Source organism: Bubalus bubalis, chromosome 21 (assembly GCF_019923935.1).
Source record: "Bubalus bubalis isolate 160015118507 breed Murrah chromosome 21, NDDB_SH_1, whole genome shotgun sequence".
Classification (NCBI taxonomy): Eukaryota; Metazoa; Chordata; class Mammalia; order Artiodactyla; family Bovidae; genus Bubalus; species Bubalus bubalis.
The window spans coordinates 47,096,387-47,122,735 of NC_059177.1; the positions used below are offsets into that span (position 1 = coordinate 47,096,387).

The following is a 26,349-nucleotide window of genomic DNA, read 5'->3' on the forward strand; positions in this document are numbered from 1 at the left end:
TTTCCACCTGCTTTCTCCATCACTGCAACCACAGACTGCCCTTCCTAGCCCTCTTTTCGCCGGTCTCCACCAGGACACCATTTCCCTACACACCTGCTTCCCACCAGGGCTCTGCGCTTATCGAGGGTTCTACACCCTTGAATAATGGACTCCAGTTAGAACCAGAGGTTCCTGAAGCCACATTCCCCCTCCAGGAGACTGGGCAGTTGTAAGGACCAGAGGCTGGCTGGGTCACGAGAGAACAGCATTTGCACAGCAAGGCTCACAGCCACCAGGAGACGACACGTAGACACAGACACACTGCACACACACACACAAGCTTACACACACACACACACACACACACACACATACTAGGAGGTGATGGATGTTACTGAGATGGACCAAAAACCAACAAGCAGTGGGGTAAGAAATAAACAGAAACAAAACAAAGCACTTGCGTTCGGATGGAAAGCTGTTTCGTGGGCGGCCAGGGCCCGAGCCCAGGGCCGGGGGAAGGTGGGTGCCTGCTCGGAGGGCGCTGCTGTTGGAGAAGCCCAGGGGAGACGGGGCGTGGGGCAGCTCTGGCTCCCCTCCCGCGAGGGCTGTGCCTTGGCCGCTGTCCTGGGGGGGTCCCACCGCACAGGCCGGGCTGCAGTGGGCATGGATGCGGGGCCACAGAGGGTGCGGGGAAGGGGAGGCACTTACCTGGTGGCCCAGAAATGGCTAGTCCACCTTGGGGGAGTGTGCAGTATCTCAGTTTAAACAAAATCCTGGTGGTAACTGCTCAACCATGAATAGTCAGCTCTCTAGTGTTTCAATAAAGCTTGTAAAATTGTTAGTGAAAAAGAGAAAAAGACAAAAACAACAATTCACCTGTAGGGCAATTGTGCTGTTCTTCGCGGGGTATTTTCCCACCAGTCCTTGTTCTTTCCGTTTCTTGAATTTCCTAAAGTAGTCCTGTATCAGGAAAGTGGCATAGAACTTCCCCACGGTTACCTCATCATCTAAACGGAGAGACCAGACAGAGCTCTCCCGAATCAGCACATTTGCACCAAGAGCCTCAACACTTGCTTTGGGCAGGGAGAGGGCGGGGGCACTGAGCTCTCAGCTTAGGACACGGGAAACTAAATCTAGCGAAAAGCAAGATTGTGCAAAGCAGTTAACCCTCAAAATTAGAGTCAGTTACATAAACTGATACTCAAAATTGCAGAAAATAATGGACTTGTCATGAGTTTCATAGAGCAGCGTATTAGTAACACCATGAAGTGCCATCTCGGTTACTGACTCAAAAGAAAAATTACAGAACAAAAAAAAAGGCTTCATGGGTCATAGTTTCACCCGTGCATAGGGATTTGCATGTGTAATTACCGCGAACACCAAGGACAATTAACCATCCAAACCCCAATGCCTGGAGAGAAAGATAGAGAACTCAGAAAGGTGACAGACAAGCTCGGAAGGAGAGGCCGATTCCGAAAAGTGACTGCAGACCCAGATTTCCAAGTGCCCCCTTACTTCTCTGCCAGTAGCCTCCACATGCCGTGTCTCGGTTTGTAACTCAGAACTGCTTGTTTTCGATACTGCGAGTGACAGCCGCAGCTCACCTCAGAGCTGGCTGCCTTGTCTCTGCTTTGTTCAGAAGCAGCCCCACCGTGCGTGCCCGGGGAGCTGGGCCTCCGCTGAGCCTGATTAAAGGCGATGCATGAGGCAGAACAGTGGCTCTTGCTGTCTCCCAGGAAACCACCCTGGCAGTGCCGGCGTGCCCGGGGTCTCCACGAGGCCTGCTCTCCCATGGTGCTCACTCCCACACCTGCCCAGGGTGCCCACAAGGCTGGTGACCAGTGACCATGGCTTGCAGAGGCTGGAGGAGAACGGCTGCCACCCTCAGGCTTTAGCACCGCTCGACTTGTGGCCAGGCTGCCCTTGCGACTCACGTGCCATCGAGGGTAGAGGACCTGGCCTCTCTGGGCTTGTGTTCTCACCCACAAGTGAGCCTGAGCCTCTCAGGAGAAGCTGTGAGGATTCCAGGACAAGAGGCCTGTAGGGTGCTCTGGGCAGTCTAAGTGCCAGGGGCCAGTGACAGTGGACCATTGCCATCAGAACCACTGTTTTCTAACAGCTCTCCAACAGTGGCACCTACTGAAATAGGACAAGAACCACGACAGGGTGCAGGACACCGGAACCCTCAGGTGGGGTGCGCCCGGGGGGTGCATTTCCTGCCCGTGTGGGGACGGATGTCCGCGACTGGACACTGCTGGGCCACTCTGGGCTGCCTGCCCCCAACTTCCTTGTCAGAAGCAGCTCAGTGTTGCTGTGTGAGAGGATGCCTGGGGCTGGTCGGCCTGGAGAAGTGTGTCACAGTCCTAAACCCAAGCCAGGCAAGTCCTACAGCAGCGCAGGGGAGTCAACCTCGGCCTTTGGGCAGCAATGAAACCCAGGGCCCTCGTCGGTCTAGGGCTGGTCCAAATGGTCTAACAATGCCCTGTGCAGAGGCAGGGAGGTGAGAGGCGAGTGGACAGAGGTTCCATGACTTGCTCCAGGCCAGGTGAGCTGGGAGGTGGGCCCCCCCGACCTGGGTTCTCATTCTCCACCCCACTGACTCCCTGAGGGATGGCCCAGCTCCACCACAAGAGCCACCTGGTGCTGTGGGCTGCCTCTCCCCAGCAAAGTCTACCTCTCCACCAGGCCACATGCAGGAGGCGGGCCAACTGCAGCCCGACGATCCCAGGGTCAGCCAGCCTCTGCCAGTCAGAGTCCCCAGTCTCCCCTGTGGGCTCCCACAAAAACACTGGCCATACTCACAGGAAGCCCATCTCATCCCTCGCTGGGGTGCTTCCAGCAAAAGCAGGCCTAACTGCTCTCCCCCTTCAGCCTGGATGGTGCTAACCTAGAGGGCCCAAGGGGGCTCCTATGGGAGAGTCCTGGCTCTCCCTGGCCCAGAACCTGGGTGGGGCAGTGGCGGGGTGGTGGTCGCTGTACTCAGTGAAGAGGGTGGATCGTGTTTCTGCCCAAGGGGCAGCTCCAGGGCGGAGGTGCCCACCTAGGGCTCTGCAAGCAGGGCCTCCAAGGGCTACCTGACCTTCTGCACTGAGATGCTGAGCTACTGAGACCAGGCTCAGGAAGAGTCTTAAGACAGCAAATTCACAGCTACAGCAGGACAGAAAAAGAAGGAAAAGGAGTGAGGGCAGGGAGGCCGGCTGGGCCCGGGACTTCAGAGAGCGATGGGGTCACCGCTCTGAATGCTCCTCAGGGGAAAGGAGCCAAAGATTCAGGTCCAGGAGCGAAGGTCCAAAGACAGAGGAGCCCCTGGGAGGACAGGGGAAGAGTCATGACTCAGCAGGAGGCCACAGCGGAGCTGAGAAGACGAGCAAGATCCGGATGGGAAACGAGATACCTCAGCATGGAGAGAGCGGACAGGCTGTCCCCACAGCCAGAGGCAGCGCCAGAGCCCGGCATTCTGGCCTGGCTCCCTGGCTCATTCCTGAGCATCACCTCATCAAGCTCTGGATGAGCTGGGGGCGCCTCACATCACCCCTGTGCTGGCAAGGCCTTTTAAGATGGGCCCTGACTCTGCTTTCCCACCAGGGCTGTAAGGGTTCCCTGAGCACACCACAAAGGCCAGTCCCAGGTGTCGGGCTGGTCTGGCTCAGTCTGCTGCCCTCAGGCCAGATTACCGAGGGTGGACACCGAGCCCCTCCGCCATGGGAGCTACCCATGTGCTGGCCCAGAGGGTCGTAAATATATCCCCCTTTTCTAAGTGCTCCACGGGGTGGGAAAGGCTCATCTACTGGGAAGGTAAGAGGAAAGACAAAGAGGCAAAGGGTGAACGCAGATGCTACAACCCTGCCCAGCAACTCAACCAGAGCCTGTGCCCTAAAGCCTAAAGTCTCCACCTTCGGAAATTCAGTGACAAGAGCCCTTATTTGACATCAGCCTGGATAAGCTCTATGCTCGGCACATCCACCACCTGGGCCATAGAACTTCTTGAGCATCCCATCCCTACTAAGGTGCTGTTTCCTTTCCAGGTTTTCTGGGGCTCTGACTGCCATTTTGGAAGAGATTAACCCTTGTCACCCTAACCCCCAATCCACGTTAAGAAATGCAGAGAGAAAAGCAGGGCCCGCCATTGGGCCAGGAAAGAGGAAGACTATGTAGCCTTCAAGAAAAGCCTAGTAGGGCTACAAGCTGATCAAAGGAAGGGAGGCAAATTCCAGACCCCTTTTTTTTCCTTGGTGAAATAGAAACAAATGAAGTTTCACAGAAATGTGAATGGCTCTCCCCAGGTGAGCCTTGCCAGGATGGCATGGATGTGAGAGACTGGGCTGTAGGGAAGGTGGCACATCAAGAGCGGCGAGAAGGGGCGGGGGGGGGGGGGGGGCGCCTGCAAGGAAGGTTCCCCCGAGACAGGTACAGCCCACTATTCTGAAGCATGCATCTGCATCGTGAGAAATATGTAGGGGAATACAGTTGGCAAGAGATAACTCCGATTCCATGCCACCACCCTAAAACAGAATTGCTTCAGAATATTCTGAAAGACTGAGACTCGAAAGGAATGGAGGCTGCAGAAAAAGCTCAAGCACATTGTTACAACAATTTAAGAAAAGCAATTCGTCTCAGCCATGCGAACACCTGGGTGTGCAGCTAAAAAGAAAAGAACGGAAACCAAAGAGCTGTTTTAAAGGTGCAGGGTCAGTTCTCCTGTGGGGAGCCAGGCACCTCTCTCTGAGTAGGAGTTTTTGTTTGGTTCTGTTGGTGTTTTGTTTTGCACGCTTTCCCTTCATCATTTCTTGGTGGGTCCTCTTTCCCAGCTCTGAGCTGTTGGCCCTGCCAGCTCTGGGTGGCTCCCTCCAGTAACAAGAGCTCACAGTGCTTCTGGCGTCACGTGGGGAACAGAGCTGGCCAGCAAGCTGCACTATCCCCCAGGATCCAGAGGTTGCCACTTTCTCAAAAGGAGAGGCCACTGTCCTGGCCTGGGGTTCCAGACTCAGCTTCCAGACCTGAGCCAGCCCCGTTGGGAGTGACGCAATTCAGTTTGTTACAAAACACACCAAACATTTCTAACACACCACACCAAACATTTCTAACACACCCGGGGCTGAAGGGGTAGAGGCCGGGTGTGTTCGCACTGAGCAGACGGATCCTGCACCTTTAAAACTCGAAAATGAAAATCAAAACACAACCACCTCCACTTTTAAGTCAATGTGTACTTAAACAGAAATGGAAAAACAGTATCTGGATTATATATATATATGTGTGTGTGTTATATATATATAAGTCTGAGAAAAGTTTAGTCAGTTATTTTATGATAAACAACAAAAAGAAATAAGCATGCCTGTTAGTTCCATCTCTACTCTAAATTCTAATTAAAGGGACGTTTGGGTAATAGATCTAGTCTTAGAGCATTTCAAAAATACCATTTTTCAAAAGCTTTTGTTTTTTGTGAGACATTTTCAACAACATGTTGAAGGATATATGGAAACTAGTTTTAAGTACTTCATTTTGGGCAACCCACCCCCCCTCCAAAAAAAACCAGAGGCTTTTGGTTTTGAGGCCCCAAGCTTGTTCTCCTAACATGACTTCCTCCACCCACAAGAGAACCCCTGCTTCAGCGATCTGGGTCTGTTTCCTTCTCACTGAAGCCTCTCCTTTGTCTGGAATGGTCTTCACATTACCGCAAATCATTCCACTGATGGCCATAAGGGCCTTTAGCTGCTGGCCTCAATGTTCTGGCTGGTACCTCAAGCCTTCTGCAAACACGCTGGGATTCCTGGAGACTAGCACTGAAACCAACATGTTGGTCAAGAGCTACTTAGGAAATAAATCGCACTGACCACCAGCTGGAGGGACAACTTGGTCAAGTAGTTTCATGCTGGTTTTCTTCCAAATTTTCTTGATCACAGCTCGGAGTTCTTCATTAGCTTGTTCCAGGTTGCCTGGATTCAAAATGCAAGAGGGGCAAATGAGCCTTGTTTCTTTCCCCTGCAACGCCTCTCTGTTCTCACCAGAGCTGCCGGTGGCACGAGTCACCTCTCAGCTCTGGGACAAAGTGACGTATGAAGGGAGGAGAGAAAGGTGGAGGAGGCTGGCCTGGCCAGACAGCCCAGCACAGACATCCTGATTACATGCACCACCCCGGCCCCCCGAGGGTGGGGGGGGCTTCTGACAAGAAGAGGTCCACGTGAGAATCAAGGTGGGATATGGCCTCCCTGTCCTCCTCTCCCACCTGTCCTGCTTCCAGGGAGGGCTCACCTTCAGTCTTGATTTTAAGAGCCGTTCGAACCAGAGCAAACAGAGTTGCATTAAACATGACTGTCCCATCACTGTTGAGTGGCATGTTCATAGCAACTAGTCTCTGTAAACAGAAAGAAAAGTCCCTTGATAGAATGCAAACAACCGAGGACAGCTGCAGTCCATTCCATTTATTTTCTGTTTATTCTCTCCATCTCCTTTCTAATGGCTCCTTGATTCAAGTTAATGGCCATTGAGGGGCACCTACCATTTGAGGGGCTCTGAGATGACAAAGCACAAATGCTGGCACTCAGATAACGTTTTTTTGTTTTTTTTTTAACTGTTTAGTCCCCTACTATTTATGCATTCCTCTCCCCTTCTCATCAGGTGGCTCCCGTGTGTCTTGGGGTCAAGCCTCCATTCTGGGCACATCTTTAAAGGCTGTTTGGGGGTAAAATGATATACCAGGTATGATGAGCCAGGCACAGAGTCTGAGACAAAGGTCCTCAATCAATGAAGTCCATTACTTTTCCTAACTTGGGGAGTGTCCTTCAAGGACCCTTCCCCGGAGACACCACTGTGGAGTGTTTTGTACAAGTCCATGCAATTCCTCTGAGGGTTTGGCCTTGCAGAGCTGGATCCCCAATGTCCTGCTCCTGTCTTCTCTCTCTTTACCCCTGTAACACCAGCACTGAGAGCCGGAGAGGACTAGGATGAGAGAAAACACCCTCTATGGCCCCAGCTGATGCAGATGACATGCCCAGAGCCAAGTGCTGTGCAAGGGTTAAAGGATATCACAGACACTAAGGGCATAGACGCTTCAGCTGGGTGCCTGGCAGGTATAAGTGCTAAAAAAGTGGTACTTAGAATTACTAATAGTTTCACATTTCTTACTTTCGGCTAACAAGGTGTCCCAAAAGAAAGATGTTAAAAGCTTTTCCTCCTCCCTATCAATGGACTACAACCTTGGGTACACAGGATTCACCCTACCTGAATTCCTGGTCCTAGGACAGCCTGAAAATTTACTTGGACTGCTGCTGCTGTTAAGTCGCTTCAGTCGTGTCTGACTCTGTGCAACCCCATAGATGGCAACCCACCAGGCTCCTCCGTCCCTGGGATTCTCCAGGCAAGAACACTGGAGTGGGTTGCCATTTCCTTCTCCAATGCATGCATTTACTTGGACAGCCTGCACATTTACTTGCATCTCCTGGTAAATTTCTGAATCAGCAAACTGCTTTGTCCTTAGAGCACAAAGTAGTCCACTTTTACTTACACAGGTCCTTCCTTAGATCCTTTACATAAAAGGGTCTGCAAACGCAAACATAAAACAATAGCCATGAGCTAGAACTCATCTTGTTCTTGGAAAGTAGAAAAGAGCCTGGTACTGTGAAATCTATGGGAAAAAGTCAACATCCATGGCTTATTCTCTGCACCGACATCCAGAGTTCAGGATGAGCAGAAGCAAAGACTCAGGCAAGGAGCCCAAGGACTTGCCAATGGAGCTTTCTGGACTTCCAGGGCAGGGCACAATGAGTTAGACTCAGATTTCTCTGAAAGCCTGAAATACACTGTAGACTCCACTCTTTACTGTGATTCTGTCTAGAGCTAGCCTAGCACCCCTCTGAGGGTAAGGTGAACCCCTGACCCTGAATCCCATCAGATCTGTGGGAAGAGGGGACCAGGTGTTGCACAGTCTGGCTGGATTTCTACATGGCACAGTTTCAACAGACAAACCCCCACATTTCTCCTCTAAAACACAGGGGTCCTTTTCTGTTTCTACAGCTGACTCCAGGTGATTTGACATGAACTCTACCAAAAGAAACCAGATCTCAAGGAGAGCTTACAGAGAGCATGGTCTGATGTGAAAACGTCAGGAATGGGGTGAGGTGGTGATAGGAATGGAGCAGTTTAATTAAATACTTAGCTTAAAAGTCCCACTAGGGCATTGAAGACAGAAGGGAATTCTAAGCGAGCCTGGGAGACTGTTGCAAGCCTTTGGTCACTCAACAAGAGTCCAGTAACCAAGCAACAGTGTACACAAGCAAAGCATCAGACAGTAGGCATGGGGTCTGAGTCTTATTCACCAAGTCAGGGAGCTGGAGAGCAGCACATCTGCATGCGGCCATGAGAGGAGCACAGGTGAGAGGGGGTATTATACCAAAACCTGAGATCAATTACCTTGTTTTAGTATACATTACCACCCTTTTGTTAATAAACATATGATTTAACCACCACCATGATGGTACTGGTTATACCATAAAAGGTTAAAAGAGGAACTAAGGGTATCAGCCTTGATATCTACCTAAAAATGAGGAAGAAGGGGATATTCTCTCCTCTACTTTTCCTTTGATTATAAAAACGTAAACCTCTCTGCTCTCGGGGCTGTGCTCGCTTGCCTGCCCCCTGTATCTCTCACAAGCATCCTCTGCTAATAAACTCACTCTTTGCCAGCCACTCTGCCTCATACTGAATTCTTTCCACAACGAGACAAAAAAACCTGAGTTTCAGTAAGCCCAGGTGAGTGGTTTAAACTAAGAGACTGTGTTCGAGTCCCCTCCTAAGGCAGGAATTGTGGGCTCAAGTCTCAATCTGAGGTGCAGATGGGTTCAAGTCCCATCTGACAAAGAGTGTGGTTTTAGCAAGAGACTGGAATCCACCCCTGAGGGGCCGCCGCTCGACGCAGGCTCCCTGGGAAGGGAGCTCTGGTAGCAGAGGGTCACCATGCGCACCATCACGCCAGCTCGGAGGTGTTCAGGTCACCAAGTCCTCTCCATGCTATGCCCTAAGCAGACCCCTAAGCCAACGCCTCCTCTCCACGCCCACTCCACTGCCCTCCCTCTGGCTCTTGCCATATGTTGCAATGAGATAATGCAACAGCTCTCCTGGGTGTTCTGTCCCCAGTTTACCTCTCTGTTGCCTAGAGGCAACTTTCTAGAACAGACGTCTATTCACGTTCCTTCCATGAGACTCAGCATGACACAGAAGGCTCCGCGCAGCTACACTCAGCTGGGGCCTCAGGCCTCGGCCACTTTCTCTCGTGTTCCAGCCACACCAGCCACTCTGTGTTCTCCTGCCTCCCCGTCTGGGGTCTCTAGGCTCCGCTTCTGTGATGCTCTTTCCGCTCTGACAAACTCCTACTTCTCTCCTGCTGAACCTGATGCAAGGGTCACCATTCCCTTCTCCCAACCAGTGACAAATTACGTAATTCCCTTCCTAACCTTATCGGTGGCTGAAAGGGTGACTTGAGAGTTATACATTCAAGAGCTCCTCAAGGATGGCAACCACATAACATTCATCTCAGCACCCCGCCAGCGCCTGATGGCAGGCTCCGCAGAACGCAAGTTAATCAGTGCTGACTAAAGCAGGGAGGCCCTCTGAGAGGCCTTCAGGCACGCCAACAAGACGCTCACCTTGCAGGCTACCCGGTGTGGACACAACTTCCCAAAGCCCAGGGGAGGCTGGATGCGGCGGAGCAGAGTGACCACGTCCAGGTGCTTGATCCTGCCCCTGGAGGCAAAGTGCAGCATGAGGGCAGGGCAGCACCACCCATCCAGGCTTGTGGTCCCTCCCACCTTCCCAGGGAGCACAGCCAACACCCAGAAACAGCTCATACAAGCCACATGGAATTCTTTTCCACTTACTTTGCCTCGGGGTCATATTCAGACCAGATCCGTTTGAATTCATCTAAATGGTGAGGCCCCAGAATAGACCAGTCCCGGGTGAGATAATCAAAATTGTCCATGATGACAGCCACGAAGAGGTTGATGATCTGTAAAAGCCAATCGAGGGGAGTTTCAGGTACAGTGAGTTTAGCTGGGTTCAATCCTAGTGAGTGCTTCCTGATTATAATGGTCACAAGACATCTGGACCCATTTCTCCCAGAAAGGCTGAAAAACTTTCCTTCTAAAGAATGATTAAGAAAAAGCAGGCTTCCAGCTTTCACAAATGGTTTGGGTATAGTCCCCGGGGGTGGGGGGGAGGGGGCCGGGGGGTGGGTAGGTATTGTCTGGTCTTTTGAAACACACTGGAGTTTTATAATTTGCACCAAATAACTCACTGTCTTAAGTTACTGCTATGTGCAGTGGCTTTGAGATTTTTATAAAAGAACCAGCAGCCCTAAGAAGCTAGAGTGGTGAAGCCTGTTAGTGAGCACCAAAACCCCTATTACAACAAAGGTGCTTATATTAACACAGGCCTCACTCAGCAGAAACCTCAACTGCCCAGTGGAGTCTAGACTGCTCGTCAACATAAGATACCGCACAGCTATTTGATGCGGCAATATCATTGGTCTGAATCTCAAATGCTACATGAATATCTATGAGAGGAGCGCAGGGGTTTGTGAGGCAATTCTGATCACTTACCAGAAATGCGCAGAGCATATAAAAACTGATGAAATAAACGATGGCGAAGTTGCTCCCACATGTGTATTCCTCCCCGGGGTTGTAATCCGAGTCGGGGTCGCATTGCTTCCCCGGGAGGCAGGCTAGCATGATTTCCTGCCAGGCTTCCCCCGTCGCACACCTTTTTTGGATCAAGCAAAGAAAGAAAGAAGGCATATAAGGCTTAGACCCTCAAGAAATTTTAAGGAAAAATATTTTTCAATTAGATCAAAACCTAAGTAATTTGGGAGGAAGGCAGCTTGATTTAGTCAAAATTCCTAAACTGAAAATCCTATTTATTTTAAAATGCAACTTGTATCAGTAAGTGGAGGACCTGCTGAAACTCCCTTTGATATGCATCAACCACTGGATACAAGCACATCAATTCTTTTAGTATAAAGGGATGTTTGTTTTGTTGTCTTCTTTCTTTTAGACACTTACACTGTAATTTTTAAATGATTATTATTATTTTTAGCAACCTAACATCTGACAGGCTTGATTAGATTCCCCATTCAATTCTGTTGAAAGAAAAGAACTGGAAACTAACTTACAAAGAATTTGCTCTCCAGTCACTAGAGTCAATAGGAATTACTTGTATGGTTTCTAGAAAGTTCTCACACTTTAAGGCACTCTGTTTACAAAGTTATTAAAAAGAGTTAAAAACAATCCCATACAGCTTGAAATTGTGCATCTCACGAAGCTCCCCACTGACTGTGCAAAAGGCTTCCATGTTCCTGCTAAATTTTCATTTTCCTGGTTGTTTTGAGTGCATGTACCATGTGTAAGCATATACTCCATACCTTCCCAGTGGCTCAGCAGACCTACTCATTCACTCCCAAATGGAGAATCATAAGCCAATCACAATGTGAATGACCAAAAGCCAACAAAATTCCTCTGTGACTAAAATGCTACCATGTCCATGTAAGAATACAAAACAAATACAAAAAACCACCAGGACCCAACTGCTTTAAGAACCCGGGTCCTCTTTTGCTCTGGAGCCCAAAGCCAGAGACATCTACTCAGGACTGGACTCGGTCACCTGAAGAGCAGCAGCACCGCCTGGGGAAAGGTCTGGAAATTGTTGTTCCTGTTGATCTGGTTGTTATCTCTCATGGCCACTTTCCCAAACATCTAGAGAGAGAAATTGTTAGGGGGAAAAGAAAAAATTTTATCATATGGAGAAAAAAAAAAGCCCTCCACATGTGAATTTAGAACTCAAGTTCAGTCAATACCCAAAATGCCTGGCATTTGATTCATCCCACTGAGGTGTGCTGGGCTCTCTTCTAACCACTGGGTACATCCTCAGCTCAGCAAGTTCCTGCCCTGGGGAAGGGATGCAGAAATAACCACTGGGCACATCCTCAGCTCAGCAAGTTCCTGCCCTGAGGAAGGGATGCAGAAATAACCAGACAGGCAGCCCTCCCAATGGGAGTTCAGCTGGTCCAGCCCCCACGGGAAGCACAGAACAGGCTCAGGGGATCCCTGAGGCTGGGGGCTGGCACCAGGGAAGGCTTGCAGAAGTGAGGATAAGGACTGGACTGAAGGGTAAGGAGAACCCAGTCAGGCGACAAGGAGGGCAAAGGGTGCTCCAGGCAGAGAGTGCAAGGCCTGCAAAGGAGCAGAAGCGACATGGCCTGGGTACTCCAGGAAATGAAGCCAAAGTGAGTGTGATAGACAGACCAAAGAAAGGCTGTGGACAAGCATGGGGGGTTGGTGGGCTTTGCTGTAAGGGCCAGGAGAAGTTACTGAGTGCTTCACTCACAGAGATTATAGAAGCAGACTGACATTTAGGAAGAGCCTGATGCCCAGCAAAGATTCTTCAGTGAACATAGGGTGGTATGTGTGATGCAGTTTGCAGTTCTCTATAACACTTAAGTTTTACACGAGGACGTTATGGCATAAAAGACCTTTCGGGCCCAGAGCACCACAAGCCGCTGAAATACAGGGGCTCAAGCACACTGACTCTTCATTCAAAACCCCTGGTGATATGGAATCTAGAAAGATGGTACTGATGAACCGATCTGCAGGGCAACAATGAAGATACAGACTCAGAGAATAGACTTGTGGACAAGGGCGGGGGGGGGGGGGCAGTGGTGGAGGAAGGAGAGGGTGAGATGAATGCAGAGAGTAGCATGGAAGCATATATGCTACCATCGTAAAATAGATAGCCAACGGGAATTTGCTGTATGACTCAGGGAACTCAAACCGGGGCTCTGTAACAACCTAGAGCAGTGGCAAAGGGTGGGATGTGGGAGGAAGGTTCAAGAGGGAGGGGACATGTGTACAGCTATGACTAATTCATGTTGATGTATGGCAGAAATCAAACCAAGATTGTGAAGCAATTATCCCTCAATTAAAAATAAAGACACAAGTAAAAACCCTGGTGAGTCCTGGTGACTTGCACATGCTTCTCTGCTTTAAGAATACAAAAGTAGGGACCACCACGTCTCTGACACTGGAATACTTCTCCTCCTCATCACAGCACTCCCTGACCTGAACCAGTGGAGAGCAGGGCAGAGAGACCCCGGGGAGGAGGGTATCCAGGACCACAGACTCCTTCACCTCCCTCTCCCCACAGAGGCCCTGCCCCCAACCCAGCCACTTCATGTTAGGGCTCAGCTGTTAATGAGCTCCTGTCCCCTCTTCACACCTCACGAGGGGCTGGAGAGCAGCCCCCAGGTCACAGGAGGGCTTGCTTGCATGCTTCTTTTTAGAGGGGCGCTTCTGAGGCAAGATAATGGCTCACTTCAGCCCCAGCATCTGAAATGCTTTCAGATGATAAACAGACTTTAGTATCACTCAGTATCCTCTTAGCAACGGTGGTAAAGAAAACAGGACAATTACGGCTTCTTTCAGTACTGCACTTGTCTACACTCAACTGTGGGTTTTCTCCATCAGTTGGCTCTCCTCAGACACAGATCCGGGGTGGGGAGAGCCCTAAAGTCAGCTTAACCTCCTCATACCCTTCTAACCCTGGGGCTCTTGCTGGTACAAGCCCTGTCCCGCAGGGCCAAATCTTCCTCAACTTTATTGCTCTTTAGCAGCCAAGCCGGGCTAAAAAACCATGACCTGCCTTTCCAGTCCACCTGTCCCAAGTGCAGCATGCTGGGGCGATGCAGCAAAGGGATCCAGGGGAGAGGTGCCGGAGCGTACCTGCATGCCGATGACCGCGTAGATGAAGAACAGCATGGCGATGAGAAGGGCGACGTACGGGAGCGCCTGGAAGACAGGAGGCACTCGGGTCAGTGTGAGCCTCCGGTCCCTGCCGCACCGATGGCTTGGGGGCGGGGAGGGGAGAAACTGAAGGCCCACATAGGGAACACCCTCTATTCTTTTCCATACTATACTGAAAGGACATCTGTAGTGAGGAAGAGCTTTGTAAATAAACCCCAGCGCAGCAGCACAGCTTCAGCCCTGAGGACAGCAGCCCATACACCTCGCCTTACGAAGCTGCAGGCATAATGTGCTGGCCACGGCCATCAACAGTGTGTCCTCCTCTTAAATAGTGTTACCTCTCACAATAATGCTTAAGTAACTGTTGGATTCCTTTGTGAAACCACTGTAATTGATAAAATGATTCCAAACTGCTTGCTTCCTTCTTTTGTGGGTGTGTCTGCAGCGGGAGCAAGCAGCTGTTTTGCAAAGGAACATCTTTATGCAAAATCACCTTGTGTCTGCTGAAGTACTTCCTTAGAGTGAAGTGTTAGGAGTGGAATTACTGGGTCAGAGGGGAAGAACTACTTTTTGGCTGTGGCTGTAGAAAGCAAGACACTTTTCTTAAAATGCACCCTTTTTGAAAGAAATGCAGAGCTGGGGGCTGGGACAGGGAGGAAAAGGAGCTAGCCCTGTGGTGGCTAAGCCTGGGCTCTCCTTAGGAACATCAGATAAAAGCATGGGTGTGAGGTCAGACAGACCCCTGGTCTTTTAAGCCAAGGCTCCTCAAATGCTTTTCTCCCTCATCTCAGGTGACAGAAAACGTCCATGTGCTCAGCATGCCTCCAGGGAGTGCCCAGATTGTTAAGGCCAAGCTCACATGCATAAAGCCTCCACTTGTTCTCCTATCTGAGAAAGGTCATCAGACAGCCAGTGGCTAAAAAGCCTCCTGACTTGTGCCAGGTCTGGGTCTGTGACTGCCAGCTTGGCCCAGAGCGGCTGCACCATCATGACAGCTGGGCCGGTTAACAGCCCCCCAGGGTTAGTTTCCGGCTGTCCTTGTCATACCAACATGCATTTTCTCCCTAGATAAGTGTTGAAGAATTTTGTTGGCACAGCTTCTCAATTTTTATGGTCCGCTACTTGGTGACATGAATTTATCTATAGTGACCAAAACCTTTTTAAAAAGGACGAATGACATTATTGCAGGAATCATTCTATCTTTACAGCAGCTCAGTCACAAACATTGGTGCTCTGCATTAATAACAACAGCCTAGGCTTTAATCCCTTTCCAGGACCTAAGCTCACCTGCCTGGAACCCCCACTGGCCCTGTCTCTCTCAGAGCCACAGCCCGGCTCCTTCCACAACCTCATTTTCCCCAGCAGGACTCGTGAATTTCCTTCGAATCTCTGGACTGACCTCCTTCCCCAGATGCACACCTTCTCCTCTTCACCTGTTAAAAATCTGCCCACTGTGGAAAAATGTCTCCTGGGATATTAACAACAGTTACTTGAGACGTGGGGTGGGTTGTTCTCTGTGTATCTTTGGATAACTTCACTTGTTAATGTGAGCATTTATAGCTTTTGAATTAAAAACTGTCAAAAGATAAAGAAATGAAGATCCATGACTTATTTTCTAATGTTTGTGTGCATCTACAAGCTCCCCAAGTGGTGTACCTCTGGATAAGAATGTGGGCCCCTCCCAATGGAGTAAGTCCAAAAGACTGGAATATCTGGTGTGGGGTGTCGGAAGGTACAGGAGAAGCTGCGTTCTGTTTGGAACAGCTTGGAGAGTACAGCTGACAAAGGGGACCTGGCTTATACCTAGATGCCCTCCACTATGCAATCCTGCCAGGCACAGGATAACCCAGGATGGGGGATGGTGTGCTGGCCCAGGCCAGTTGGTCTCTTGACTTTGTATCTATCAACAGGTTAGCCACCGGACTGGACTGTGGCAGCCTTACGACGCTTCCAGGTGTCGGCTGGGACCCTCCCTCTCTCAGACATCACCATTCACCCCGGGCGTGGAGCCCTGTATCTCTGTCTGTCTTGGAAATGCCACAGAGCTCTCAGCTGCGGGTCCTTACTGCTCTTTCTTCTGCTTCCTTAAGCAACTCATCCTAAGTGATTTTCCCAAGCAATGCTGGGCAGGTCTCTTCCACGTTTTATGTCCTCCATGGACCTTGATGGTCACAGTGGTCCTGCCCAAGGGAGGGTGGATCCTCTACAATAGGGGACAACCTCTGACTTACACATGATCTTCAAAGAAGCCCCTGGCATGGATGGCTCTTACCTGGAAGGACTTAATAAAAGTCCACAGCAGCGTCCGGATGCCTTCCCCCCTGCTGAGAAGCTTCACCAATCGCATCACTCGGAAAAGACGGAAAAAGGTGATGGAGATTCTATTGCTCTCTTCAGAGTTCTGAAGGGTTATCATGGAGAGGTCAAACCCAATGGAAAGTAGAACATGCAACACTTTCAGAAAAACAGCAACAGATGCACACAGAGGTGGCAGAGGTAAGAATTCAAGATGTGTTTCTACGGCCTTTGCACCTTACAAAGCATGATATGAAAGGAGAAGTTACATGCTAACAACACAGGGCTTTGGAAAACTGCGTCCACACAGCACATGCATGTCCACGTGGTCTAGAGTGTTAAGAGGAGGACGCTGGGCTCGTCAAGAGTACTGGACACTGATGATGAATGCAAACCACTGCAGACACTGTTCTGGAAGGACAATCATGGAGAATACAGAACAACTAGCGGAGGACTCGACATGGCCAAATAAACTCAAGGGAAAAACCCAGCCCCCTGGGGACTAGTCACTGATCTTACCCCAGGTGTAGCGGTTGGGACAGGGACACTTTCACTTTCAGTTGGCTTTAAGAAATCAAAGATTGAAAATGCATTAATGAACTGGGAAGGAAGCTGGGGTTCAGGAGAATGGCCCCTCCCCGCTTTTAAACATTCTGTGGTTTGTGTCTCAGGAGAACCCCTGTGCTTCCTCCCTGAGGAAATGCCACGGCACTGCCTGGGGCTGGACTTGAGGGCGGGCAGCCACTGACGCAAGCTCGGACACACTCCTTGCCGATCGACACCCCAGGACATGATGTTCCAAGGCTGACAGACATCCAGTAGAAGATAACGCTGCAAGACCTCGGGGTCCCCACACGCAGAAATGCAGGGTGGGATTCTATTTTCTTAGTCGGGGTTGTGGGTCTGAGGAACGAACTGCTCTGAGGGAAACCACTCCTAACCCTGGGAAACAGGATGACTCTACCGAACAGGGAAAACTGAGTGGAAGCTGCCTGTGGTCCTCAAACCTCCCAGACTCCACTCTGCTCCTAGGCCCACAGAACTGGGTGGGGCTGAGTCAGAGCACACAAGAGAGGGGCTGGTTACCCCCTGAAGCTGTCACGGCCCCACTGAGAAGGCTCAGCTCTAGATAACTCCTGGGAAGAAGCAGCCTATCACCAGCGTGCCCTGGGCTTCTTCAGCACTGCCTCACCTGAGGTCTGGCTGGGCTCTGGTCCCCAGGGTGCAGAATCCCAGCACTTGCTGCCCTGTGCTCACCTGCCTCCCCACTCAGGCTGGAAGCCCCCAGGGGCAGGGGCCTCACCTCATTCCAGTCAGTGCCCAGCACAGTGTCTGGCACTTATCAGAGGTTCAGTAAGTGATTATGAGAATGCAAAGAGGTTGTAAGCCAACTCACAAACATCAGGAGGCATCTTCAAATTCAACAATGATGGCTGAACAAGGGTTGGGAAGTGCCAGCCTTCCCTCCAGTGGAGTCACCTCTGCTGAAGCGGCCGGGCTACCGGGCAGCCAGCACAGGAAGGGGGCTCTTCTGGTTGGGGGGCCATGAACTGCCGGGTGCTCTCCAGGCCTCTAGGGAGCCTCTCTGCATGGTGTGTCTGTACAGCTAAGGGATGTGCATGCATGCCTGGATGCACACAACAATCAGCTGGGTTCTCCTCCCTGGAGATACCAGGAGAGGAAAAACTCCCTTCTGAAGGCTCATTCTTGTTTACGGCTGCCTCCTAAGACCAAAACTAAAACTCTGTAAAATTCATAAACTATAAGGCATTCTGGCACGACATCTCACAACTGAAATTCAACAACGAGATTATGAAGCCAGGACTAACAGGTTCTGGAGGGGTTAGGAAGGGGTCCCCGCTTCAGCTGGGATGCTCTTTTTACATTCCTTCTATTATCTCACCTCAAAAGAGACTGTATCTCCTTAAAGGGACAGATGATGGTTTTTAACTCATGACTTTAACAAATGAAGGACTTCGTTTACCTGCTTTCCCACACCATCTCCCTCAGGGCTATGTGCAGGGGGCTCCAGTCTCACCCGCACAGCTGGCCTGTGAGGTGGTGTGTGCATGTGTATGTGTGCTCAAGGAGACCAGAGTGTGCCCAAGACAACACTCTGTGGTATACTTTTGCAAAGTCATGTTAGACCTGCAAGAGAATAAAAAGCTGCTGGTCGGGGACCACACTCTTTTTGGCCATGACCTGGCTCAAGCCTCTCCAGGAGGGGCCTGGCTGACCCCTCCCTAGCCTGCTCCAAGAATGACCGAGCTTGTACACCCCGCTGGTGACATGGGAAAGTTAGCTGCCAAACGGACTTTTGAAGCGTATGTCTCTTTTTCAACTGCTGTCTCTGAAGTATGCCAGATCTTGGGCTATGAACATGAAATCATGGGTAGTCTTGTTCAAAAAAAAAACAAAGAAGAGGAAGAGATAGCATTTGTGGAGGGACAAGGCAGCATGACATGCAAGAATGGAAGCACAGGGCAAACGGCACACCAGGTTGCATGCATCCCCAGAGCAGCCTGGGACACCCCTCCCCAGCCCCTACATGCTATGCTGGGCAGGGAGGATGTCACTGGTGGCACTCGGGGAAAAGTCCAAGTTGCCAAAATATCTTACAAACTGAGGGACCCTGAGGATGGCTTTCCTAAACTACAAATGCCAGCCCGATGAAAAGGGCAGGCCAGCTCTCACCCTGGGCTACCCATAGGAACTATCTGGGGATCTTTAACACTCTGACGCCTGAGTCCAACTCCAAAGATTCTTATTTAAAGGACCTGGAGTATGCCCAAGCTTTGGGTATTTTTAAAAGCTCCCAGGTGGTTCCAACTCAGCCTGTCACTCACAACAGCTCATTCCCTTTAGATCTGGAGCAGCCACACAGAGTGGGGCCACCAGAAAAGCCCACACAGGCTGTTACAGCTAAGCAATGGGTTCTTCTGGGGTTGATGAGGGTTCAGTACTCAGATGGATGCAAACTGAGTAGGGCCATCCCCATCTTCCTTATGAGGGATGGAGGAGGCTCACAAACCCAGGGAGCTGGTGAAGGGTATAAATGGACCATGAGCAAGACACCACTCTGCCAGACTCCTGGGATCAACCACAGGACACTCCTAGAGGCCAGGACACTAGGGAAGGTCTCAGTCCCCAGGAAGTTTCTACAGACAGCACTGAGGGTTAAACGATCAGTCTTCAATAGGGGAGTTTCCAGGGTCATCCTGGGCCCTGGGCTAGATGGCCTTGCTAGCTCCTTCCTGAGATGCCAGTCTTCGTTCTGAAACCCTAGAGGAGCATGGAACCTCAGCCTTAGGAAGCCAAACTATACACCAGGGTCTGGAAAGCCCCTTCCCACAGGGCTCCTAAGTAGGCTCTTGAGATGTAGGCTCCAGGCCAACCCCTCTGCAGCCACAGGAGTCAAATGAGTCCTGAGTTCCCCAAGTGCACAGGGAGCAGTCTGCATTTATGCATTAAGTCTCATCTTTTCCCCCAAAAAACTGAAAGGATGCCGTTTTCCAATCCAGACACAAAGCAAACCAAGTGAAACTGAAAGTGGCTCACTCGTGTCTGACTCTTTGCAACCCCGTAAGACTGTACAGACCATGGAATTCTCTAGGCCAGAATTCTGGAGTGGGTAGCCATTCCCCTCTCCAGGGGATCTTCCCAAGCCAGGGATTGAACCCAGGTCTCCCACATTGCAGGCAGACTCTTTACCAGCTGAGCCACTAGGGAAGCCTGTGTTTATGCATTAAGTCTCATCTTTTCCTGAAAAAGCTGAAAGGATGCTGTTTTCCAATCCAGACAGGAAGCAAGCCAGCACCCAGCAAATCAGTTACTCTGAAGCATACTGGGGAATTCCTATGGGGAGCCTCTGACTTCTGACCTGACAGGTAACACCTCTGGCATGGAAGGCTTCTGTATTGGGGATTGCTGAGTCTGTCTCCAGAAACCAGCTACCTGGACCCTGGAAAAGGGTGAGCATGCAGCATGGAGGGCTGAGCAACCTGACTGTGGATTCCGAACAAGAGATGGAGGATAGCTGTGGGCCACCTGGTCCACCCTGGGTCCACAAGTCAGCGACAGTTCTGACGTGCCTGGGAGTGGGCTCCTACTGTTGCTCTTGAGTACCAACAATGCAGACATGGCTTCTAAACACATGTGCTGCCTCCCCAGTAGCAACGACACAGGCCAAGTCTAAATGTCAGCGACAGCCATTCTCTGGGTTATGGAGAATATGAGGCTGGGTCATTTCTCCACTCAAGGAACAAACAGGCCTCAAAGAAGGAGCAAAAATGAGCCCGCCAGTCCTCATCTGACATTTTAGCAGCTCGATGGCGTGATGACCAACCGTGATGAAGACAAGTCCGAGAGAGCTCTCAAAGCACGAGTGCGGCTGGCTGAGTGTTGCGGAGGAGGGGGCAGGGTGAAGAGGGCTGCGTGAGCATGCAAGCAGACAACGGAAAGGGCCATCCAAACTGTTTTCACAAAGAGCACAAACGCAGGCTCGATTTCTCCTTCCCAGGTCAGATCAGTTCATTCCTGCAACTACGCTGGTCTGTCACAGAGCCACGTGTGACTGACCAAGATGGCCCCAGCTCAGGTGCCAGGCTGGAGCACAAAATAGGGCCCAGCAAACAATGTAGATGACCACGACCCACAGCACTCCTGTGAAATTCAGCAAAAACCAAGGTGGGGAAGCCAAAGACAAGAATACAGTCTTTTGAGTGCTTTTGCTTTAACGACTTCACCGTATATATGTTTATATATACTTGCCGCTACAATTTTCTAAAAACAAAACCAACATGAAAATCAATTAGGCAACAGAAAAGATCAACAGAGGTTGGGAGAGACAGCACAGCATATTAGACATTGCGAAAAATGATGACTTATGGCAGCTAAAAACAGCCAACGATGGACCAAGAATATTCATGCTCAGCTGAGTCAGGAGTGCAAAGGGATAGGCCACCAGGGAAATCCTGTGTGCTGCTTCCCTGCGGAAATCGGCGTGGGAGAGGGCAAGCTGGAGGAGCCACCGGTTACACTGCGAGAGTTATGTCACCAGAGGTTAAGGACACCTAGTCTCTCTTGTCTCTGTGCTGTGGCCTGCAGGTCATAGATACCCAGTGAAGATGTGATGAAGGACTGAGTAAACAAGAAGGTGGCCGTGAGCATCCCTTCTATATGGAGGCCCAGCACAGAAATGCTGAGGCCCCCTAAGGTCCCCTACTGGCCCAGGGCGTTGAACTGGCACTGCTCCCGGCTCAGGGAGGTTTGGTCTCAGGCTCCATCTGACCAGGGGAAGGTCACAGTTACTGAAAAACAGTACAAGGATGTTAACCGGTGTGATTTTTGAAAGCCTGATGGAATGTCAATGAAAGCCTGTACTGCACAGACACCCCAGAGTCAAATGCTAACTACAAAATGGTCTACGGGCGTTTATAGACCTGGGGCTTTCCTGACCAATGCAAGGTGAAGGCAGACACATCTGAGACACTGCTGAGCAGGGCTGAACCAGAGGGAAGGTGCAGTGGGCTCAGCCCCAGAACGTGGTGAGGCAGCCAGGAAGCTGCGTGTGCTTCTGCGGGTGCACCAGAGCGGGGGTCAGGCATTACAGAGGCGGGCTGTCCACCTGGTGCACAGACCTTGGCCACATCCTGGCACACAGAAACTAAGCTTGAACTCCACCACCTGCACGACAGCACTCCAAGGAGGTCTGCTCCAAGTATCATTTATGATATTTTCACTTGCATTAGAGACCATCTCTGACTTAAGGGTCTGGTTCCAGAATGTTCACATAAGTTTTCTTTGATGGAGGCTGTAAGTGCTGTATGTGGTGAGATGATTAGGCAGGGAGACGTCTGGTCGTAAACTGAGAAGAGAGCCCAGGGCCACCCAGGGAGGGTCCTGCTGTTCTCCCAGCATCAGATTATTTTATAACCAAGTGTAATTTACACATGAGGAATGGCAATTTTATACCTGACTCGGGGAGTATTTCACATAAAGTGGAATTTATAGACATCTAAGCTTATGGAGGTTGGCGGATCTACGTACCTAAGTCTAACAAAATACCATTTCAGTACCTGGTCATGGCATGAAGTTGAGTGTCACGAGGCTTAACTCACATCCTCAAGGACATGGTAATGTCTTACAGTTCATTTCCCTTATTATTACAAGGAAAATCTACATATAAAGTAACGATGCTGTATCTCCCTAACACTTTGGGGTTTTTTAGCAAGTACGTTCATAAATACTCCTATCATTTTATCGTTGCAATGTACCTACGAAGCAGGGAAGGCAGACATCATTCACCCTGGTGGGTCCATGAGGGAACTGAGGCCCAGGTCCAGCGGTCCACTATTCTATACTCCACTATCAGCCTGGCCCCCAAAGCAGTGCATACAGAGACCTCCTTCTCCTTATTTGATACACGCTGTCTGGGCACCAGGATGGACCATACGATCCCACAGATGTCAGCCAGGCAAAGCGTGGCAACCCATTCCCAGGCACACGTCAGGGGCAGAGGGTCAGGCTGGCACCGTGGAGCAGGAAGCCCCGCACAGCACACAGCAACCCACCCCATGCTCCACCCATCCCCGCAGAGGGCTCCACACAACCTGGGCACGCACTGGGGACAGACCAGGTGGGCAGGGCCTGTTCTGCCCACAACAGGCCCTCCTGGTCGAGGCATGAGTCAGATCCCAGAGGGGCCAGTGGGAGGCGGTGCTGCCCTTTTTTGGAGCCTCTGAGTATTGAGGAAGGCTCTCCGGATGTTTCCTAAAGGGTGCAGGGGGTGTCACTCCATCTACCACACTGCTCCCCAACCCAGGATTCAACTGGGTGCAACACAGGAGCGCTGACACCCTCTCCTGATACACTCGAGGGCCCCCTTGCCTGGCCTGGGGCCGCCTTCAATCTGCATCATTACTTGGGAGCTAGGACGGGGACGTTCTCCAGTGTCACCAGTAGGGCAGGGTACAGGTGAGGATATCGAGGGCATGGCTGTGGGGTTTCCCTCCTGCCCCTCCACAGAACCACGGTGGGCACCAGGGCTCACATTATCAACTCTGTTTTCCAGCTGGAAAAATTGAGGCATGAAGCAGCTGGGGGCCTTGCCAAGGTCAGACAGCTACCGAGCGGCAACGCTCACATACCCACACAATTAACTCCCAGCCCCTAACATCTTAAGAAGGTCTTTACTAATCATGTTTTCATTCCAAAATGGCAATTCCATGTTTACTTCCCCACTGTCATTCAGGGGAAGGGGATGGGGGCGGGAGGGAAAATAGTCTTTTGGAACAAAAGTGAAAGTTGCTCAGTTGTGTCTTCACTGTTTACGACCCCATACACTATACAGTCCATGGAATTTTCCAGGCCAGAATACTGGAGTGGGTAGCCGTTCCCTTCTCCAGGGGAGCTTCCCAATCCAGGGATCGAACTAGGGTTTCTTGCATTGCAGGCGGATTCTGTACCACCTGAACTACCAAGGAAGCCCTTGGAACAAATGTGTGCGTGAATTTCTAAACGTGTATAGAGATGCATGGGGGAGGGTTTCTGGTCTCTTCCACATTAGACTTAATGAAAACAATTAGGTTTATAGGACACAAAGTTGGCTACTTACATTCACTTCAGTTATAGCAATATCAACGACGCTACCAACAACAATTAAGGCATCAAAAGTGTTCCATGCATCAGTGAAATAGTGCTGTTAGGCAAGCAGCCAGAAGCCACAGAAGGGAGGAAGCACAACAGGAAAAAAAGAAGAAAAGGACAGTGTTATAAAAGGGGAACATTCTAGCACGGAGCCACTTGGCTACTTAAAAAATCGCCCTAAAATAAAAATATACTAGGTACGTCATTTTGGGTATCGCTTCTGACAGAGCAAATAAAAACAGTCACAAGTCCCTGTCTTGCCCTGCCTACTGCACCATCGTCAGTCCCGCCAAAGACGATTTGTGTCTCAAAAGGCCTGCGGATCAAGTTCTACACTAAAAGGCCTCTCTTCCACGCTCTCCCTAGCGAACTCCTGGTTTTGGATCAAGTGCGATCAGGCTCTGTGACTTGTCCAGGTGATGCAGTGCAGGGTGGGGTGGGTGTGCAGACAGAGACAGGATGGGAGGCGCCCCGGGCGGGCACATACTCACGTCGGCTTCGCTGAGGGCCACGTCTACAATGCTGCCGATTACGATGAGGGAGTCAAAGGTGTTCCAGGCGTCACTAAAGTACCCCTGGACAGAGCAGGCAGGGGCAGACGTTCATGAGCATGTAGGAAGGAGACGCCATGCCGACCACATGGGGACATACCCAGGCCCCGCAGCACCCACGGAAACCAGGAGCCAAAGGGAAGTGACCACACCGTCCACCAGTGGAGAGGGATGTGGGGTGGGGCACCTAAATGTGTGAAAGAGTCCATACACACTCGCAAACACACGCATGCATGCACGCACACTCAATGCAGATCTTGGTCCTAGGCGGCACTGGACCAAGCCACATACCTGCAAGACAAACAAGAGGGAGGCACGTGGCGACCCTGCCCTGGCACCCAGAGTCACAACCCCAAGCTGAGGGAGGAGAAGGCCCTCCTACTCCTTGCATGGGGTCCCCAACTACCCCACCTCCTTTACCCCCACTTGAGCACTATGACTGGCATTTCACACGTTCTCACTGTGTGCCCTTGAAACAAACCAGTATCCCTGCCCCTCCTCGCCAGTCCAAGTACTGCAGAGGGCATGTCCTGAAAGGATGTCCTCACAGAGTTCTCGGTCAAAGGGACACGAAGGTTTACAGGGAGACAGCCCGGCAATGCACATGGTCCAGGTACAGAGGTGCAGGCAGGGGGTCAGTGCAGGCAAGGTCTCATGGGGGAGGAGCACTGAGCTAGGATGATGATGGTCGAGGCTCCAATTGTCCCCCAGAGCAGCGTCAACCCCCCAAGAGGCTCCTCTTTCTCTCCTCTCTGTCTTTCCCTCCCTTTGCATCCTCCAGGCTGAGGGGGCTCCTCTCCATCCTGCAAACCCCCGGAGGCCTCTGCAATCCTGGCCTCTCCAACCCTATGCTACCTGCCCACATCCACTTCCTCCTTCAGGCTCAGCTCAAATGCCAACGCCCTGATGGCTTCTTTGCAGGTCCTCCTCACCTGCAGCTCCCATCCTGGGGAGTCAGAATCTCTCTTGTTCTCTGCAGCTGTGATCACTAAATCTGGGGTCTGTGCCTGAAGGTCAACCCTGGGACAAGCCCTCTGAGAACGAGGACTGTGCTGACTGCTCTGCCCACCCCCCCCCCACCCCACTCCACCCCTGATGAATCTCCCCCAGCCCAGGGCTCTGAGCTCAGATAGTGCCTGACACGTGGCGATGCCTCCACCTTCCATCAGCATGACTCCTCCAGGTCATTCAGCTCTGCTCTATTGTCATTGTTTTGGGTTCTTGTATCTTGTGGAAAGTAGAACATCCCTAGGATGCAACTTAAAAATCCATGTACACATGGCACACACTTTGCATCCTTTTCTGGGCTCAGCACAGTAGGGGCTATATTAGTGCCTGTCGTCTCCTGACAGTCCCCAGGAAGCCCTCCATTGGAAGGTGTAGTGGGAGCTCTGTACCCAGAGGTTTCTGGTTGCAAGGCCAACACCTGAAAATCCACTGTGTCTTTTCAACAAGACAGGACGTGTTGTGGAAATAAAAACCCCGGTCTGAACTAAATAAAAAGGTGCCCAGCATGCTTACAACTTAGTGCTGGATCAAGAAGACCAGAACAGAAGGTTCTGTGAAGTGTTAGGTCCCAGGAACTGGTATCAAGTGCAGACCCAGAGGAAGCCGCTGCAGAGCCCAGGCCCTTTATGCCACTGTGGAGAAGGTGGACAGTCTGGCTGTTCCAGTAGCTGTGGTAGAGATGTCCATCCTGATCACTGTTAATCACCCCAAGTGCCTTTACAGAGGAGCTCTAACACTGCCTGAGGGTTAGGGATTTTTAAACAATTTCATCTTAAAGAATGTACAACCTTCCCAACCAACTGCCATGACTTCTGACTGCAGCCCCCCATCTCCTCTCCCCTCCCTGCCCACAGTCCCAGCACCTCCCTCACAGTTCCTCACCCTCATGACTGCCACCTCCCAGACCCCTCTGTCAGCCTCTAACCAGTAAGCAAAAGCTTGCCTGCCCCAACTCTGTGATCTGTGGTACACGTTACGTGTCTGACGGGAGGGCCTGCTCAATAAATACCACATCTCACATCTTAGAGCTCCTCTTCTCACGAGGCGGGGCTCTTGGCTGGCCAAACTGAGGAGAAGGGCGCCCCCAT

The 26,349-nt window shown here is 51.0% G+C and overlaps 1 protein-coding gene across 3 annotated transcripts in view; it reads right to left on the bottom strand.

Annotated features, from left to right (window-relative positions):
- The window catches only part of CACNA1D (calcium voltage-gated channel subunit alpha1 D), a 345,516-nt gene that overhangs the window by 23,430 nt on the left and 295,737 nt on the right, over positions 1-26,349 (bottom strand). For 2 of the 3 annotated variants that reach the window (XM_006053080.4, XM_006053081.4), the window contains exons 30-39: positions 24,194-24,277; positions 16,033-16,161; positions 13,740-13,805; positions 11,626-11,717; positions 10,569-10,728; positions 9,849-9,976; positions 9,618-9,714; positions 6,229-6,331; positions 5,811-5,912; positions 856-986 (exon numbers count right to left, since the gene is read on the bottom strand). In XM_006053080.4, the coding sequence (XP_006053142.4) occupies positions 856-986; positions 5,811-5,912; positions 6,229-6,331; positions 9,618-9,714; positions 9,849-9,976; positions 10,569-10,728; positions 11,626-11,717; positions 13,740-13,805; positions 16,033-16,161; positions 24,194-24,277 (1,092 nt within the window). Of the gene's footprint in view, positions 1-855; positions 987-5,810; positions 5,913-6,228; positions 6,332-9,617; positions 9,715-9,848; positions 9,977-10,568; positions 10,729-11,625; positions 11,718-13,739; positions 13,806-16,032; positions 16,162-23,670; positions 23,755-24,193; positions 24,278-26,349 lie in introns of all 3 variants that reach the window. The other variant, XM_044933775.2, reaches the window with a different exon arrangement.